This window comes from Corvus moneduloides, chromosome 28, assembly GCF_009650955.1.
Source record: "Corvus moneduloides isolate bCorMon1 chromosome 28, bCorMon1.pri, whole genome shotgun sequence".
NCBI lineage: Eukaryota > Metazoa > Chordata > Aves > Passeriformes > Corvidae > Corvus > Corvus moneduloides.
The window spans coordinates 818,941-835,913 of NC_045503.1; the positions used below are offsets into that span (position 1 = coordinate 818,941).

The window sequence follows — 16,973 nt, forward strand, 5'->3', positions numbered from 1 at the left end:
TACAAGATCATCAAGTCAAACCTTTGGTTTCTCAAACAGGGATGTGCCACTGCTCTGCTTTTCTGAGCATGTTTTCGTAACTGTGTGTTTTCGGTGGTACCTGATCAACTTGAAAACCATGTCTGAGTTGTGCAGAGGATGTGCTCTTTGAGGGCTGTATCACAAACTCACACTCTGAAAACTGGTCTGGAAATGCAACCTAGTGCTTTTGCCTGGATGTTTGTTTTTGAAACAGGTAGAAGTTAGAGTCCTTGTCTCCTTTCCCACTCAGGCTTTGTCCTCAGCTTTGGGATGCAAAGCTCTACGTTGCAGTGTTGTCAGCAGCACCTGTGGCAACCTGGGAGTGTTTGGTGAAGGAGTTTGTTGGCTGCTCCCGTCAGGCTGGGTACAAGGACTTTATCTGCAGTGACGCATGTTGTACATAACCTTGCTCTGAAATCCCCTTTCAAGTCTCCAGTGCTTGAGCACCCTCAGAAAATCTCTGTCAGGTGACATTAGCCAGAGTGGAATTAAATCTTAGAGGATTTAGCCAAGCAGCTTTGGCTACAGAGTAAATCAGGAAATACCCCACTCGTTAAAAATCCAGGTGCATCTTTGGGATGTCTTGTGAAGGGTGGCCTGCAGACAGAAGAGCTGTTTTCCCTTTGGAGGCTGCTGTTGATTGGGATGCTGGGATCCCACGGGTTTAAAGCTGTGCTGACTGTGGTGACATCTCTATGTCCTGGTGTTGTGGGAGGTGGTTATTGGGAAACTTCAAGTAGATTTTCTTACCTTCTTTGACAATAGTAACTGGACTTCAACACGTTTTTTAGAATGTCAGAAAATGGAAAATGTGGGCAGGTAGATATCTTCGTGGGTTGCATTCTTCTATACTTTGACTAAGTTAGATTAGAATAATTCCTGCTGGTGAATGAGCAAGGGGGCCAGTCTTGTTTGAGGTAGGTCCTATAGGAAAACACTTTTAAATAATGGAAGTTATGAATAATCTGGCCAATCCCTCCTGGATCAGAGATGCAAAACCGTCTGTGAGACAGGGCTGAGAGATAAAGTAGGGGGGATATTTTGTCACTGTCTCATGCAGCCTGCAATCCAACCCTCTTGGTATCTGCTGTGCTCCTCCTGCAAGCAGCTGGAATGATTTTTGCATTACCAGTGCTCCCCCCAGACAGGCTGAGATCATTTGCAGGATACCCAGAGAAGGAATATTGGAAAGGAAGCCAAGCTGATGTGCAAAGGCATCCTCCTTCTCTAGTTAAAGGGGGTTTGTCCTCTCAATAACAATATCCCATGCATTTATCAGCATAAGAAATTTTGGGATTGCCCGCAGTGACTATATCCTTTTTCCAGCTAGCAGTTCCCTGTCCATTGCCTGGCACCTGCCTTGCAGGTATCCTCACTGAGCCAGTGAGTTCCACAAGGAGCTTGGCTAGTGAAGAGGCTCCAGTGACACTAATCCCTACCTGGCTGGGAGGTGCTATGGGCTGACACTAAGCCCCAAGCAGCCAAAGCCCTGAGCTGTGCCACGATGGAAACCCTGGGTATTTGGGACAGAACAATTGTTCTGGCTGTGGCAGGCAGGGTGTAACCTCAAATTAGTCAGGTCAAACTTCTCCCTCTTTATTAGTGGCACTGGGAGAGCAGCATATCAGAGGATGGAGGTGAGCCTCCTTCCCTGCACATAGGGAGGACATGGTAAAGGTCCTGGATCCTGCTTCTCAGTAGGAGTTGCAGGCAGGGGGATGCAGATGCTTGGAAAATGAAGGAGGGAAGTGAATTCCTTCACTGTGTTGTGTTTCTCTGACCTGGGTTTGACAAACGGCTCTCGGGGACCTTGTGGCTGCTGGAAACTCCATCTGAACACACAGAAAAGAGTCCCAGGGGCTGCCTGGGGTCATGTGCTACATTCAGGTCCCCAGTGGTTTTGCAACACAGCTAGAAAGGCAGCAGGAGGTTCTGTGTCCTCTTGCTGCCGAACCACAGCTCTGGGCAGGCAGAAGATGCTTGAGTGAGTGGAGTTGGTGGGTTGGAACCTGCTAGTAGGGGATTTAAAGCTTATCCTGCCCTTGGACAAAGGTAAGGGCAGCTGAATGTTGCTCTGGCTCTTCTGGATGGTTGTGAGGAATGTGGCTTCAAAGTCCTTCAGCCTTTTATGGCCCTGCTCTAAATTGGCTTCGTGGTTTTAGTGCGGCACCTCTGTGCCTGGGTGTCATCACAGGTGCAAAACTGGCTCAGTCCTGCAGAGGTGACACTTCCTGCTCCATGTTTGCCATCTCTAATCCTGATCAAGCTTTGCTGTGAGTGCTGGTAGGCAGATTGGATTTGCAGGTTGTAATAAAGAGAGAAACCAGAAGCTGGGAAGAGACCAGCATTTCCAATGCCACCGCTGGGTGCCTGACCTTGGGAGCCTCTCGCCTTCCTGCCCCCACTGCCCGCGAGGGACGTGCTGGGGAGCGTGTGTTCTTCCACTCCACAATCCTCCTGTGACCGGCGTGTGGAAGGGAGCAGGAACACGGTGTTCAGATAAGGCTGCACCTTTCCCATGGAGCAGATGTTTGCCCGAACATCCCACTGGATTGCATAATTACCGAGCCGAGCGGCTGCAGCCTGTTCCGCTGCTGGGTGGCAGCTATTGTGCGCTGCTCTTGATGAGATTTTTGGTTTGCTTTTTGTCGCTGTGTCACACGCTTTGGGCTCAGCACTCCAAAATTGTCCTTTCTCTACATGCAGCTGATCCAAAACAAGAAAACAAATCAGTTCTTTTTGAATTTCATTTCCCTGGTCTTGTCCTGCTCGTTCCTCACTGTAATTGGGCTTTGGCGCTGTGAGTGCTTTTCCGGAGAGTTGTCAAGGAAACGTTCCAGCGTGGTGGTGTCCTGGCTCAGCTCCCCGAGGAGGGCTGCACCCGGGATGCTGCACCCCGGATGTGGTGGCACCTGCAGCTGACGATGAGGAAGGGATGTGTTAACTCCCTGCTTGCATCTTCAGTTTCTGCCCTGCCTCTTGAGCTGGGATAAATGGATTTATTTTTGAGGCAGAAAAGAGTTTCTGCATAAACCCAAAAATAAACCAGGCTGGTAGGTGCCTTTACTGCAGAACATCCTTTTGTGGCAGTCCCTGGCAGTGCTGATGCTCCCTAAGGTGGAAGTTTGCTTTGATCAGCTGAGCTGGGCTGTAAAATACAGGTTCAGCGCTGATCCATGGGAGCTGGCAGAGGAGCAGCTTCTGGAGTTCGGGGATCAGAAACCTGAGGGGGTGGCTGGGACAGGACTGGGGCTCCCTACGCCTGTCTGTCTCCACTTAATGGAAGAGCATGTCCATGCCCGGGGTGGAAAGGAGGGGTCAGCCGTGTCACTGCTCTCAGCAGGTGCCCCAGCAGTGCCCCGAGGCCCGGCCTGCCCAGCCTGTACATTAAACTCCTTCCCTTCATTTGTACAAGCCATTTATTTGTACAAGCCTTGCTGTTCCCATCCCCAGCATTTCTGCTGAGATAAACAAGACAAAGGCCATGGGAAGAGTGTAGCACATGGAGCTGGGGCAGCAGATCCTGATGTGCAAATGTCATTTTATGTGAAGGTGGCTCCTGTGGGCTTCAGACAAGGCACAGAGCCTGTGTGGGTGATGAGAAGGAGCAGGGGACGGGGGGAGGTCAGGGTGGCTTAGGTGGGATTAAACAGGATTATTTATCTCTGGGTGCTCCTGGTAGCCCAGTTTGGACACTGCCCAGTGCTTCCAGCATTTCTGCTGCATATAGCTGCTGGACTTTGGATGCTGGCTAAAGTGTCCCGAGGAATGTTGAGCTACCTGTGCTGTAGGCACATCAGAGCCGGGTCTCTCCTCCCCCTGTATGCTTGCCCGTAGGGATGGAGCCAGCCTTGCCTGAGCACTGGAATGAATAATGGGGTGAACCAGCTGGTAGAGAGGGTCAACTGGGTTTGACCAGCACCAGTTTTGTGTGGATGATTCCTAAAGTCAGTCAGTCAGGCAGTGTCCAGGGAAAAACAGATATATTTAGGTGGTAAAGCTTTATGTAGGTTCTACATAACAAGCAGAATTTATCTCAGATTGCTTTATTTCTGTATTATTTCTCCAAGGTCTTGGATGGCAGGAGCAGTGATCCATGCCCAGGGTGCAGAACAGCTACAGATCTTTCTGCCAAGAGATGGCACGCTTAAGGGGGGGAAAAAACCAAATTTTTAATTTAATATTGTGCCTTACTTGATGTTTCTCATCCAAACCAAATGGGAAGAAAGTATGTTTAATGATCGGAAACAGGTGCTTGGGAAGGGCAGGTTGTACTCAGCTGCCTTCTTTGGGGGGTTGCTAAGCCAGCTCCTGCTCCCTGTGATGTCCCTCCCAGGACTGCCCTGTGCTGCTGCCCTGTGTGCTGGGAGCTGGAGCCCCACGTGTGGAGTGCGAGAAGAAATTCAGGGACTGCTGTTTCCTGTGCCTTGAGACACAGCCTGATGCTTCTGCTGGCTCCTCAGAAAGCCCAGCTGGCTGCCACACTGGCTTAGGGGCTGCTTCCCAGTTGAGGAGTGTTTTCTTGCTTACAAGAGGGTTGGAGAGGGACTTTGGACAAGGCCCTGGAGGGACAGAAAAAGGGAAACGGCTTCCCACTGTCAGAGGGCAGGGTTAGATGGGATATTGGGAAGAAATTCTCCCCTGTGAGGGTGGGCAGGCCCTGGCACAGGGTGCCCAGAGGAGCTATGGCTGCCTCATCCCTGGAAGTGTCCAAGGCCAGGTTGGAGGGGGCTCAGAGGATAGTGGGCTAGTGGAATGTGTCCCTGCCCTTGGCAGGGGGTGGAACGAGAAGAGCTTGAAGGTCCCTTCCAACCCAACCCATTCCATGATTCGCTGAATTGCCTTCCCTAACTCCCCTTAATTTTAATTAGTTTTCACCAGCAGTCCCTTACAGGCAGTAACAGCTGTCTCTTTTGATGGATGCATTTAATTTCCATCCTTTCTGCCTGTATTTCGATAGCAATACATGTGTAGAGGCTTTAACTTCCACAGCTCCTGTCTTGGCATTCTTGTTTCTGCCTTTGCCTGTAAGGCATTGACCGAGTGAGTCTGTGTTAGGGGTCTGATGGAACAGGGAATTGTAGTGTCCTGGTCACAGTCTCCACATCCCTTTAATGTCCAAATGGGCTGTTCAGGTGTGTCACATTGTCTTGTTCTCAATGGAGAAATTGAAAAATGAGACTCACACACTCCTTTGGGGTGTGTGTAACTTGTCAGCATTTCATAGAATCCCAGAATGGTTTGGGTTGAAACGGACCTTAAAGCTCATCCAGTTCCATCCCCCTGCCATGGGCAGGGACACCTTCCACTAGAGCAGGCTGGGAGTGAGTGGCAAACTGCAGGTCCCTGGCGTGCTGGATTTCTGGGGGAGTCATGCTGTTGCAGCCTCCAGCCAAGGAGCTTACGTGGCATTTATATTTTCATGTATTTTTAGTTCCAGTCACATTGTATATCCTTATAAACCCTTAGGTAAAGTGAAGCTTTTAGTAAAGATGCAGCAGCAGTTCTGATCAGAGAAAGGAGTCCACTGGCTATTCAGATTTCTTTTGACTTCTCTAGGGCACCATAAAGCATCAAATACTTACAATTTATAAATATATGTCTTTGTGTATAGACCTGTCTTATAAAGAAAGCTTAGTTATTAGATCATGTGGGCACTGCCCAGGCTCCCCAGGGAATGGGCCCGGCCCCGAGGCTGCCAGAGCTGCAGGAGCGTTTGGACAGCGCTCTCAGGGATGCCCAGGCTGGGGTTGTCGGGGTGTCTGTGCAGGGCCAGGGGCTGCACTGATGATCCCTGAGGGTCCCTTCCACCTCAGGATATTCTAGGATTCTATAATATTAAATTAGGCTTCTGCTGGATTTTTGTAAACCTTTTAAGAAATTCCTTTCCAGGGACAGAAGCCTCTAATGCCTGTTTTGATGATGAAGGGTTTTGGCAAGTCAACCTGCCTCAGCTGGTTTTGAAGGAAGTGGAAGGGATACCTTCAACTAGACCAGGTAGCCCCATCCAACCTGGCCTTGGACACTTCCAGGGATGGGGCAGCCACAGCTCCTCTGGGTAACCAGTGCCAGGGCCTCACCACCCTCACCTTGTGGGGGTTTTGCTCCTCTGACTGGTAGAGCTGAAACTTAAGCCCTTTCCTGTGCAGAGGCTTTCCAGGAGGAAATTCCTGCCTGTCCTGTAGGGTGTCAGCTTAGTGGTGGAGATGGCTGATGTGACTGTGAATATGGAAAAAAACACAATTTAAGTCTGATACGGGAATTGCTGAATGCCACAACTGAAGTGTTTATTTCACTTCTGTAGAAGCCCAAGCATTGGGACAGGATCACTCAAAGCCATGCACAGATGAGAACAGAACTGAAGGCAGCAGGTCAAGCATGCACGAAGTGCCTGGCAGAGCCCAGGCACAGACTGGAGGCAGGGCAGAAAGTTGGGGTTTCATCTCAGGGTTTCCCCTCCAGAGCCACTCATCACATTTTTGAGCACAGCCTCGTAAGCCACACCAAATCGGATAAGAATCATTTCAATTAGCTTGTTAAGTGTCGAAACTTCCCGCAGCAGTGCTCCCACTCCCGCAAACCCCAGTGCTGCCTCGTGGCTCTATAACCCCCGGAGCTGGAGTTAAATCAGATTTTGCCAGGCCATCTGTCAGCTTGTTTGAGCTGAGCACAGCCGTGTGCCATGCAGAGAGGAGCCAGTGGAAGATTTTTTACATTTTCTGACTAGACAAGTTGATTTTATAAAGCTGACTACTTTTTATTACTGGTGGAGGCAGAGGGAAGTTTTGCTGGGGTTGCTCTTACCCACATCAAGCGTCATTTCTCCCAGAGACCTGCGGTTCCTTGCCTCCGATACCTTTCCTTTGTGTAGGTGGTTGGCGTCGATTCCACATTTGGTACGTGTACAGCAGCAGACACTTAAAAGCTGGGAATGAAAGCGGCTTGTGGTAATTACCACAAAATTAAAGATAATCTCCAGCTCTGGAATTGTGACAAAGTGCAGAAACGAGATTAGTGCGGCAGGAGAGCGGTGGCAGCCATGCAGGGAGAGCACATTCCCCTGGCCCGGGGCTCTCAGCTGCGCTGCGTTCCCAGCGATTTCCAGTGCTCAATCTGGAGCAGCACTCGCTCCTTTGGATTCCCCAGTGCTCTGGAAGTGCTGCTTCAGATTGTGCCCTGGAAGTTCATTGGCCAAATGCTCACTCAGAGCCTTACTTCCTACTCTCTGGGCCATTGCAGGGTGTTTTGTTCAATAATCACAAAATTGTGTTGGCTTGGGCCAAAGAACTAATTTTTCGGCACAGTTGGAGCTCACGGTGGTCCTGAGCCATGCGCTGCTGGAGGAGTGACAGGGTTCACGTCACTCGTGGTGTGTGTCACCCACCCGTGTCAGTGACTCCCCCTGGGCGGAGGGGACCCGGCCTGGCTGTGTGACAGAGGGGAGCTGCTCGGCACCCCTCGGGCTCCCTCTCTGCTCACTTCCCTCTGCCCGTTTGCAGTGGGGTTGTGCGACACACGGAGTGGCGTTTCAGTGACTGCTCCTGACGCAGGAGCTGGGCACTGTTTAAAAGAAAATAATGAGAAGTGACTCTTCCCGTGCCGCTCTGGCTCTGCCCCACAGGCCGGGCTGTAGGCCCGGGGGTGCTCTGCAGACAGCTCCAAATGCCACATGACGGGACCTGTTTTGCATGAGGGACTGCCCAGTTTGTGAAGATCAGGACAGTGAGAAACCTGCAGCACTTCTGAGTCAGAGCAGCTTCATCTCCCCTGTGATCACCAAGGGTTTTTTGTTGGGTTTGTTGTTTATTTGCTTTCCAGAGTATGAAATATTTTCCAAAATGTAACTGAGTCACACACTTCCCTGGTGCTGTTGTTATCCCATTATCATGGAATCTTGGAATGGGTTGGGTTGGGAGGGACCTTAAAGCTCATCTTGTTCCACTCTCTGCCATGGGCAAGGACACCTTCAACTAGACCAGGTTGCTCCAAGCCCCATCCAACCTGGCCTTGGACACTTCCAGGGATGGGGCAGCCACAGCTGCTCTGGGCACCCTGTGCCAGGCCTCACCATACTCACAGGGGAGAATTTCTTTTCAATATCCCATCTAACCCTGCCCTCTGGCAGTGGGAAGCCATTCTGCCTTGTCCTGTCCCTCCAGGCCCTTGTCAAAAGTCCCTTTCCAGCTCTTTTGGAGCTGCTTCAGCTACTGAAGGTTTGCCCAAGTTCTTGCTCAGGCTCCTTCTGAAACAAGCCCTGGAGCAGCATCACTGCTTCGCTTTGAGGGGGTTGAACAGGTACCACAGGTGAACCGTCAAAGTTCTTCCTTCACCAGACAGGGGAGATGCTGAAGCAGCAGAAGTTGGGTTGGGTGCTCCAGGCTTTTCCTGCTGTCCAGCCAGGAGAGACACTCTCCCCCAGAGAAGACTACCCCCTAATTTGAGTGTAGATGAACTCAAAACTCCACTCGATGGTCTCTTGCAAAATTAAGCCCTTTCTGAAGGATTATGGGTTGATAAGGAACGCTGTAGGACAGGAACAGGGAGTGGCAGGCTCATACCTGGAAACAGGTGCATTAAACCTGTCCCTTGGGTTTGTGTTCTGTGCAGGAGACTCCCCCCTGAGAACTGGCCTGTGCACACAGAGGTGCTGGGGTGGTGTGGGGAGCTCCTCTTTGGCAGCTCTTGATCCTTCATGGTAGCTCTCGGGAGCCAGCTGGGCTGGATCTCATGGTCCCACATTCCACACAGGAGCCTGTGCTCACTGCTGTCTGAAATGAAGGAACTTCTTGCAAACTTGGGCTCAGAAAAACAAACTCAGGCTAGGAAATGGGAGATGGCCTCATGTCAGAGGGTTTGGGCCTGTGTTTCCAGCTCTGATTATGTATCTAAAAGCTTGAGGCAAAACCCTGATTTCCACCGTTGGCTGTAATGGAGCAGCAGTGGCTTCTCCTGAGGCAGCAATAAAGATGAATGATGCGTTCATTTGTGTGATATATTTGGACATTGGATTCTATAAATAGATTCAATTATCAATATAGTTTGTCAAGTGCCTTCTGAGTGGCTGGAAAACAGCTTCAGGAGTGTCTCTCTGGGCTTCTGCATGGAGCCAACTCTTCAGCGTAGTGTGGACCCATTGCTTAATGGGGCAGCAGAGATTTGCAAGACCTCTCTGTTGAAGCCTGTAGGAAATACTGTTGCTGGGAAAAAATGTGCATTTTTGTGCTTCTGAACATGAAATTGTTCAGGTGACTCCTGTACCGTCAGATTCCTGCACTAGTGAAGCTGAAACGAAGTAAAACCAGCTGCTCTAAAGGCTGGCTGCTGTACTTGAAAAGACAAAGCATTGAGCTGTTTTCTCAGAGGTTTGGTGGTTGGGTTGGGGGTTTTTATTTTATGTCCCTACTTTTCCTGATGCTCTTCCCTTTTGTCTGCAGGTCTGGGCCCAAAGAAGACAGCCATCACTGAGGTGAGATGTGTAAAGCTGGGTTCGACAATCCTGTGTTGAAAAATGGTAACACAGAGCTCTAGGAAACTCTTTTGCCTGCCTTTTTTGATCAAAACTGGATTTCAAAATACTTACGAGATTATTAAAAATTAATATCTGTTATTTGGGAGAAATAAAATTAGTGGCAGGTCTCCGGGGTCCCTTTGTTGGCATCAGTGCAGCTGCAGAAGGAATGTGGAGGGATTGTGCTCATCACGTGGCCAGTGTTGGCTGGGTGATCCGTGATGCCTCTATGTCAGTGACTGAGGGCGCCTCTTCCACACCAGCACTTGGAAGTGCTAACTAAAGAATGCATCTGTTGGGCATCTCCAGGCCCTCTGTGTTGGGTCTTACCCACTGGTGGGAGCCAAGTCAGGGAGCCTGTGATTTGTGAAGCCCTAAAACAGGGGAACATCTCCAGGGACTCATCTTCTCTTGTAGATATTTCAGGTCACAGGTTCTGAGTCACTGTTACCTTCTGGAGCAAAACTCTTCACAGTTGGCAGCAGGGAATCAAGTAGGAGGCTCTGTGCCTGAAAGCTGTTCCCTGAAACCCACACTTGTGGTTTAGGGCATCATGTTCAAATGATTTTTGTTTGATCAAATTTTTTTACATCCCCCTTCCCATTCCTCACCTGTGGTGATGAGAATTTGTATACACAAACAGCAAAATCTTCCCAAAAAATTCCCTGGAATGCCACGCTTGATTCTTTTGTACCTGCACAGGAATATGCATAGTGGGAGGCTCAACTTCTGTGGAAGTTGGTTGCATAGTTCAGTGCACAAATAGGGCCACTGTTTCTTGCCCTGGAAGCAGCCACAAGCAGAGCAAGAGACTGGAAAGGCTTTTGTCACTGCAGTTCCTAGGATGGCAGTCCCTTCCCCCTGCCTGTGTCTGCTCGTCATGTTGGGAGGATGATGTGAGCCATTGGCAAGGCAGGACAGCGCAGCTTGGGCTTGCATGGAGTAAGATCCAGCGGGCTGGTAGAAGGAGAGGCTGATCTGTGCTGCTGCTCACAGCTGCTGGAGGAGGAGTGCTCCGGAGCAAGGCTGGCTCTGCTAATGAAATAGGGTAGGAAATGGGACTTTTGAAGGAGAACTCAAGACTGCCCCTTAGTACAAGCAGATTGATCAAAAATAATTGCAAGCTCTTGATCAAAAGCTAAAGTACAAAGAACTTCTTAGTCTGAGCAAAATTATCCATTGTTTGCTGGAGCCGTTGGTTCAGAGCTGGGTCTGTGCAGCACTCAAGAGGGACAGGGATAGAACCATGTCTCTTGGGAAGTGACCTTGGATCTCTCTGCGTGCTACTCAAGGGAGCATCCAAAGCTGTTCTGCAATGTAGCAAACCCCGAAATGGTGCTGGTATCTCACCAGCATTTCTAGCTGTCTGATGGGCTCCAGGATCCATGGGGGTCACCTGGCAGAGAGCTTGGGAGTGGCTGCTATGTCACCTGGTGGTGGAGTAGAGAGTCCTTAGAGCTGCAAAAGGAGCTGCAGGGAACTTCCCAACACCTGATTACACCAGGCTGTTAAAAGAGCAGCCACAACCTGCTACCTCCTGGGTTGGCAAAGAAAGGCCCAGGCAGACACAGAGGTAGGAGAGGACAAGGGGACAGGAACAGGTTTGTTGTCACCCTGAAGTACTGGCAGTCTATAGCATTTCTGTAAACTGCAAAACTTGTGGAAGAGACATTCCTGTGGTTCACCCTGTATAGGCTCAGCCTTGGAATTGTAAACAGATGAGATCTTGCTTAAATGGATTATCTCAGTGTGTGTGGGGCTGGGCTGTCCCCATCAGCTGGCTCTGACCTTTCCAGCAAAGCCCGAGGTGTCAGTGTGACACCTGAGGCTGTGGGATTTTAAGAATAAATCTCTGTGGCTGTTTGATTTAATACATACATCACTGTTTTAAATCAATGGGAAACCTCAGTCAAGCACCAGGGGAACCTTGGCAGCTGGATCTTTTCCGAGCTCGGCATCTTTGCTGAGGGCTCTGCCAGCGAGCAGTGGGGGTGTCAGGTGGAGTGTTGCTATTCTAACTCCTCTTGAGGGGTGGAAGTAGAATTCAAAGAGCATCAGTTTCACCTGTTGGCACTCTGCAGGGTTTTCTCTGGCAGTACTGTGATCCCTGTGTGCAGTACAGCGTGGGAGTGTGGCTGTGCTGCTCTGTATGTGCTTGGTGGCAGCTCAGCCTGTGCCCTGACTGTCCTTGTGCTCTCCTTGCAGGGCCCATCACTGCCAGGACAGCCGGGCCAAGGAAAGAAGATTGGCCATCGAAGCGTGGATGCTTCTGGGGAAACCACCTACAAAAAGGTTTGAGTTTGGGGAGTGGGTGATGGCACCCAAGTGTGGGTGACAGGCTCAGAGGAAAAGTTATGGCCCAGTAATTATTAATCTGGTTGAGATTTTTATGCAGCACCCTTGGACAGCATAATCCTGCAAACAGCAAATCTGAATCCCTAATTCATCTCTTCAGCAGCTGAGTAAACTTGGTTAGCAAGTTAGTGCCTGAGATGACCCCACAGAAATCACAGACACGGGTGCATTGAAATGCAGGGGATGCTACCATGATTATCTGCTGTGAAATGCTCACTGGCTGCTGTTTTCCTTTTGCCAGACCACCTCATCCACTCTGAAGGGGGCCATCCAGCTGGGGATTGGATATACTGTGGGCAATCTGAGCTCCAAGCCAGAGAGAGATGTTCTGATGCAGGACTTCTACGTGGTGGAGAGCATTTTTTTCCCAAGGTAAAGGAAAAGGGGGGAAGAATGAATGCGTGAGTTATTTCTTTTTCTCTCACTGATTTTTCAAGAGAGCTTCCATCTGTCTTTAGATCAGAGTTCCATGCTCTGAATGTTTTAAATCCACTCCGTGACATACAAACAGAACAGTGGGAAGTGTTGGATTCTGCAGTGCACTGGCTTGCAGAGAAGCACAGTGCACTCCAGTTTGTTACCCTTCCTACGTGCTTCTTTCTACCTGTCCATCTAGAATTTCTTCCGCAAAATCATACCATGTCTTAGATGGAAGAAACTCCTTCTAGGAGCTCTCTAACTGTGAATAAACAAAGCTCATAAAAGCTATGTTCTCTGTGTAAATATATTCTGCTTGGCAAGTGGTTGTTCCTTTACTCTCTGGAAATAGATTTTGGCGGATAGTTTGAAACCTGTTTTCCTGTTGTCCTACCACAGAAGAAAGGTGGTGGTTGTTGTTCCAAAGATGTCTTTTGGCAAGGCTCAGTGCATCTGAAATGCACAGTAGCTTTGGTGTGAGTGTCCATGTCTGGTGAATGGTAACAGCCCTGCCCATGCGTGTGTTCTGTGCAGCGAAGGCAGTAACCTCACCCCGGCTCACCACTACGCCGACTTCAGGTTCAAGACCTATGCCCCAGTGGCTTTCCGCTACTTCCGAGAGCTCTTTGGGATTCGTCCAGATGATTATTTGGTATGGATATATTTTTACATTTCTCTGTCTTTTCCTCCTTTATTTACCTTTAGCATGAGGGTGGTGAGGCCCTGGCTCAGGTTGCCCAGAGCAGCTGTGGCTGCCCCATCCCTGGGAGTGTTCCAGGACAGGTTGGACGGGGCTTGGAGCAGCCTGAGCTAGTGGAAGGTGTCCCTGCCCATGGCAGGGGGTGGAATGAGATGGGCCTTAAGATCCCTTCCATCCCAAAACATTACATGATTCCAAGTCTGCTTTTGCTGAGTGGCAGCTGCCAGCCTGTACTGGAGGGAGGCCATGACCTGCACACAGTGTAAGCTGTGTAAGCCCTGCAATGGGCTTCCCTCTCTGGTCCTTGTGGTAACAATAACTTACTGTTACCAGCCAAAGGAGTTGTGTTCTGCTGGGTGCGACCCTGTAATGTCCCCTGCGGCTCTAAGGACAAAGATGGGAATTTTTTCTTGTGTACTCACTGGAGAGTTATGTGAGTGTAGTTATTTTAATCATCTTACCAAGACAGAATAAACCACAGCTTGTTCTTGTGCTCCAAAAGCTCCTTAGAGCTGGAAAGGCTGGTTTTCAAATACCTTGGAGTACAAGCTGTTGAGGCTTCGAGTGCACTGTGGTTGAATTTGGGCCCTTGCCTTTATGTGAACTGGGGAAGGAAGCACACCCATGAGTGCACACATGGAACAGCCCTTTCTGTGTGACCTCACCTGTAGATGGGGGTGATCGCAGCTGAACACTCCCAGTGAAACAGACCTGTGCCAGTGCCTGGTGGGAGGGTAACAGTGAACCCTTCCTGTGCCAGCCAAGGCAGTGCTGACCGATGGATGAGTGTTCAGAACTGAAGACAGGCATGGAGTTTGCCTCAGTTGCAAAGGTCATGGCTCTGATTTGTTGTTTCTGCTTCTCCTGGTTGTCTCTTGCCTGCCACAGCAGCAAATGCCTTTAATTATGCATGAGATGATTAACTTGATCAAGTCTGGGATTGTTAATCTGTGCAGAGCTGAAAGCTGTTTTCAGTACATAATGATGAGCATTTAATTTATTGCTCTGATCATCTCCCTTCCATGCCCCACCTCCCTCTCCCCATCTCACCTCTCGCTGGGCAGCTCTGTGATCCTGCCCTGAACCCACCTGACCCCTGCAGTATCTGGGTGGGCACTGAGCTGAAAAGTGCATCCGCCTGCTTTGCTTTCTCCTTTTTGTTTTCCTCTGCTGCAGGGCAAGTCCTTATTTGAGGACCTGCTGTCCTCTGAGGATCTGAGGATCCTGGTGACTAGACATGTTCTCCCAGTTCAGGTCCCAATGCAGAACTCTTTGCTGTGCTTGAGCAGGGCTCATCCCTCTTGATTGCACACCTGGGCTAAGTCTTGTCGTGTGTTTTCAGCAGGATTGATGGAGTGAGATGTGGCTGTAAAAATACTGCCAGGTTGGATAGAGCTTGGAGCAACCTGTCTAGTGGAAGCTGTCCCTGCCCATGTATGGAATGAGATGGGCTTTAAGGCCATTTCCAGCCCAAACCATTGTGGGATTCTGTGGATCAGGCACTTGCTTTTGCAGGGAATAGGAGAGCACAAGGCCAGGGGAGAACAGGCAGTGCTTTGTGTTCCCTCCAGTGGTTCCCTGAGCAGGTTGTGGTGTCTCCTGAAATCCTCTGTGTCCGTCAGCGTGTGCTGGGCTGTGCTCAAAGAGCCTGAATGCGATACGTGCGTGCAGGCACAATGGGAACAGATAAGATGTCATTATGAAGGCTGGATGTTCCTGAAAGCAGATGATTAGTTGGATACTGAGCAGTTGGGATGCTCTGAACTGTAATCTTAGTCTCTAATTATAAATTGTCCATCAGTTTGGCTGCTCAGACCTAACCTATAATGAAAATAGTTCTCACTTGAGCTTTGCTACCCCTTAATCTCCCAGGGTGATGACATGCTGGGGAAGGCCCTTGAGGGCATAGAACTCAAATCTGCAATAAACGGGGGATAAAACATCACCTTTTTTTTCCTTTTTCTCACCAGTATTCGTTATGTAACGAGCCTCTGATCGAGCTGTCCAACCCTGGGGCCAGCGGCTCCCTCTTCTATGTCACCAGCGACGATGAATTCATCATAAAAACTGTGATGCACAAGGAAGCTGAATTCCTACAGAAGCTCCTTCCTGGATACTACATGGTGTGTATCACCCAGGAGCTCGGACCCAGCTCGGGTTTGTCATGGCAGCTTTTCTGTCCAGAGCATCTCCCAGGGCAGGTCCTCCACCTGGGTGTCTTGTGGCCTGTCCCCATGCCAGGGCCAGTGTTAACAGCATGTCATGAAGCCAGTCCCAGAAGCACAAATCTTACTGATTATTTGCAAACTCTATGGGTAAACATGAGGCAGATAATTGTGCCACAGTTTGGAGGCATGTTCTGGCCTCAGAATGGCTTCCCAGATGTGTGTTTCTTAGTGTCCTTTTCCCAGAACTAGTTCATTCCTCTTTGCTTGGCACTGTGCATCTGCCCCAGCCTGGATTTGGGGATGGCTGCTGATTGCAATCACAGAATCCTAAAACTCTTAAGGTTGGAAAAGACCACCAAGATCATCAGGCCCAACCTTCAGCTCAGCACCGTCATGGTCACCACTAAGCCTTGTCCTCAAGTGCCACAGCCACACATTGTTTGAATGCTTCCAGGGATGGTGACTCCACCACTGCCTTGGACAGCCTGTTCTAATCCTTTACAACCCTTTCCATGAAGAAATTTCCCTTAATATCCAACCTAAACCTCCCCTAGCGCAGCTTGAGGCCATTTCCTCTTGTCCTGTCCCTTGTTCCTTAAGAGCAGAGCTCAACCCCTACCTGGCTGCATCCTCCTGTCAGGGAGTTGTGGAGACCAAAAGGTCCCCCCCCGAGCCTCCTTTTCTCCAGGCAATAACACAACCAGCTTGGTTTTGTGGGGAAAGCACTGCTGTCCCTGAATCTGTCCCATTCCTGCTGTTTGACAGCTACTCCGAAGGTTGTCCTGGCTCCCACTGGCTGCAGTTCCAAGCTGGAGGCCCCCGTGGTAGCAGCCAGCTTTGCACATCAGTCTGGCAAGGCAGGATATTGAGACCCAGAGACTTGCATTGGGTGAAGTAAATTGGACCCAGGCCTGCTGTTTGGGTGTAAAATCCAGGAGCTGGTCTCCCTGCACAGCCGTGCTGGACGCTCCAGCTTTATGGATGAGGACTCTGACATTCAGTTAGAATGACCAGGGATTTTTTTGTTGTGGAGATGCCAAGGAGAAGGTGATGATAAGTGATGCTGCTGCCCCATCTGTGTGCCTGGTGCAGTGGGTTTATGTGATCCTACACTGGTTCTGTGAAAATCCTTTCCTCGCTCAGTATTTACTGGGGAAAATTTACCCAAGGGAGCCAGGTTATGGGATGTCTGTGTGTTAGTGACAGCCAGGCCAGGAAGAAATTCTTCCCTGTGAGGGTAGTGAGGCCTTGGTACAGGTTGCCCAGAGTAGCTGTGGCTGCCCCATCCCTGGGAGTGTTCCAGGACAGGTTGGACGGGGCTTGGAGCAGCCTGGGACAGTGGAAGGTGTCCCTGCCCATGGCAGGGGGTGAAACCAAATGATCTTTACAGTCCCTTCTAACCCAAACCATCCTGAGATTCTGTGAATCACTTGCTTTTGCAGGTGACACTCACATTCCTGGAGAGGATGAGCTTTCTTGGAAAGCACTGCCTGTTGCCTGAATGTGTGTAGTAAATCAGGTGTGGGGTTTTGAGTGGGAATGGAGTTGCTCTGTTAATCCTGCCATCATCCTGCCAAGCAGTTGGTGAATTAAACTGAACTTACCTGTCTGATGCAGAGTTCTGAGTGACCTGTTGTAGCTTTCCACTGTCTGTGGGTTCTGTGGTGCTACGCTACCCCTGATCGCTCTGCTGCTCCTGGGAAACCACCCATGTCAAAGGAGTCAGGGAAAGGAAGCAGAGTGGTTTCATCCTGAGTTATTTAAAGCTGTTTCCATTTACCTGCCTCTGTTACTTTTGGCCCTC

General features: G+C 49.9%; 1 protein-coding gene across 13 annotated transcripts in view; it reads left to right on the top strand.

The window, feature by feature from the left end:
• The window catches only part of PIP5K1C (phosphatidylinositol-4-phosphate 5-kinase type 1 gamma), a 52,114-nt gene that overhangs the window by 16,457 nt on the left and 18,684 nt on the right, over positions 1 to 16,973 (top strand). For all 13 annotated transcript variants that reach the window (XM_032092875.1, XM_032092876.1, XM_032092877.1 and 10 more), the window contains exons 2-6: positions 9,456 to 9,487; positions 11,735 to 11,821; positions 12,126 to 12,256; positions 12,836 to 12,953; positions 14,972 to 15,124. In XM_032092875.1, the coding sequence (XP_031948766.1) occupies positions 9,456 to 9,487; positions 11,735 to 11,821; positions 12,126 to 12,256; positions 12,836 to 12,953; positions 14,972 to 15,124 (521 nt within the window). The remainder of the gene's footprint in view (positions 1 to 9,455; positions 9,488 to 11,734; positions 11,822 to 12,125; positions 12,257 to 12,835; positions 12,954 to 14,971; positions 15,125 to 16,973) is intronic.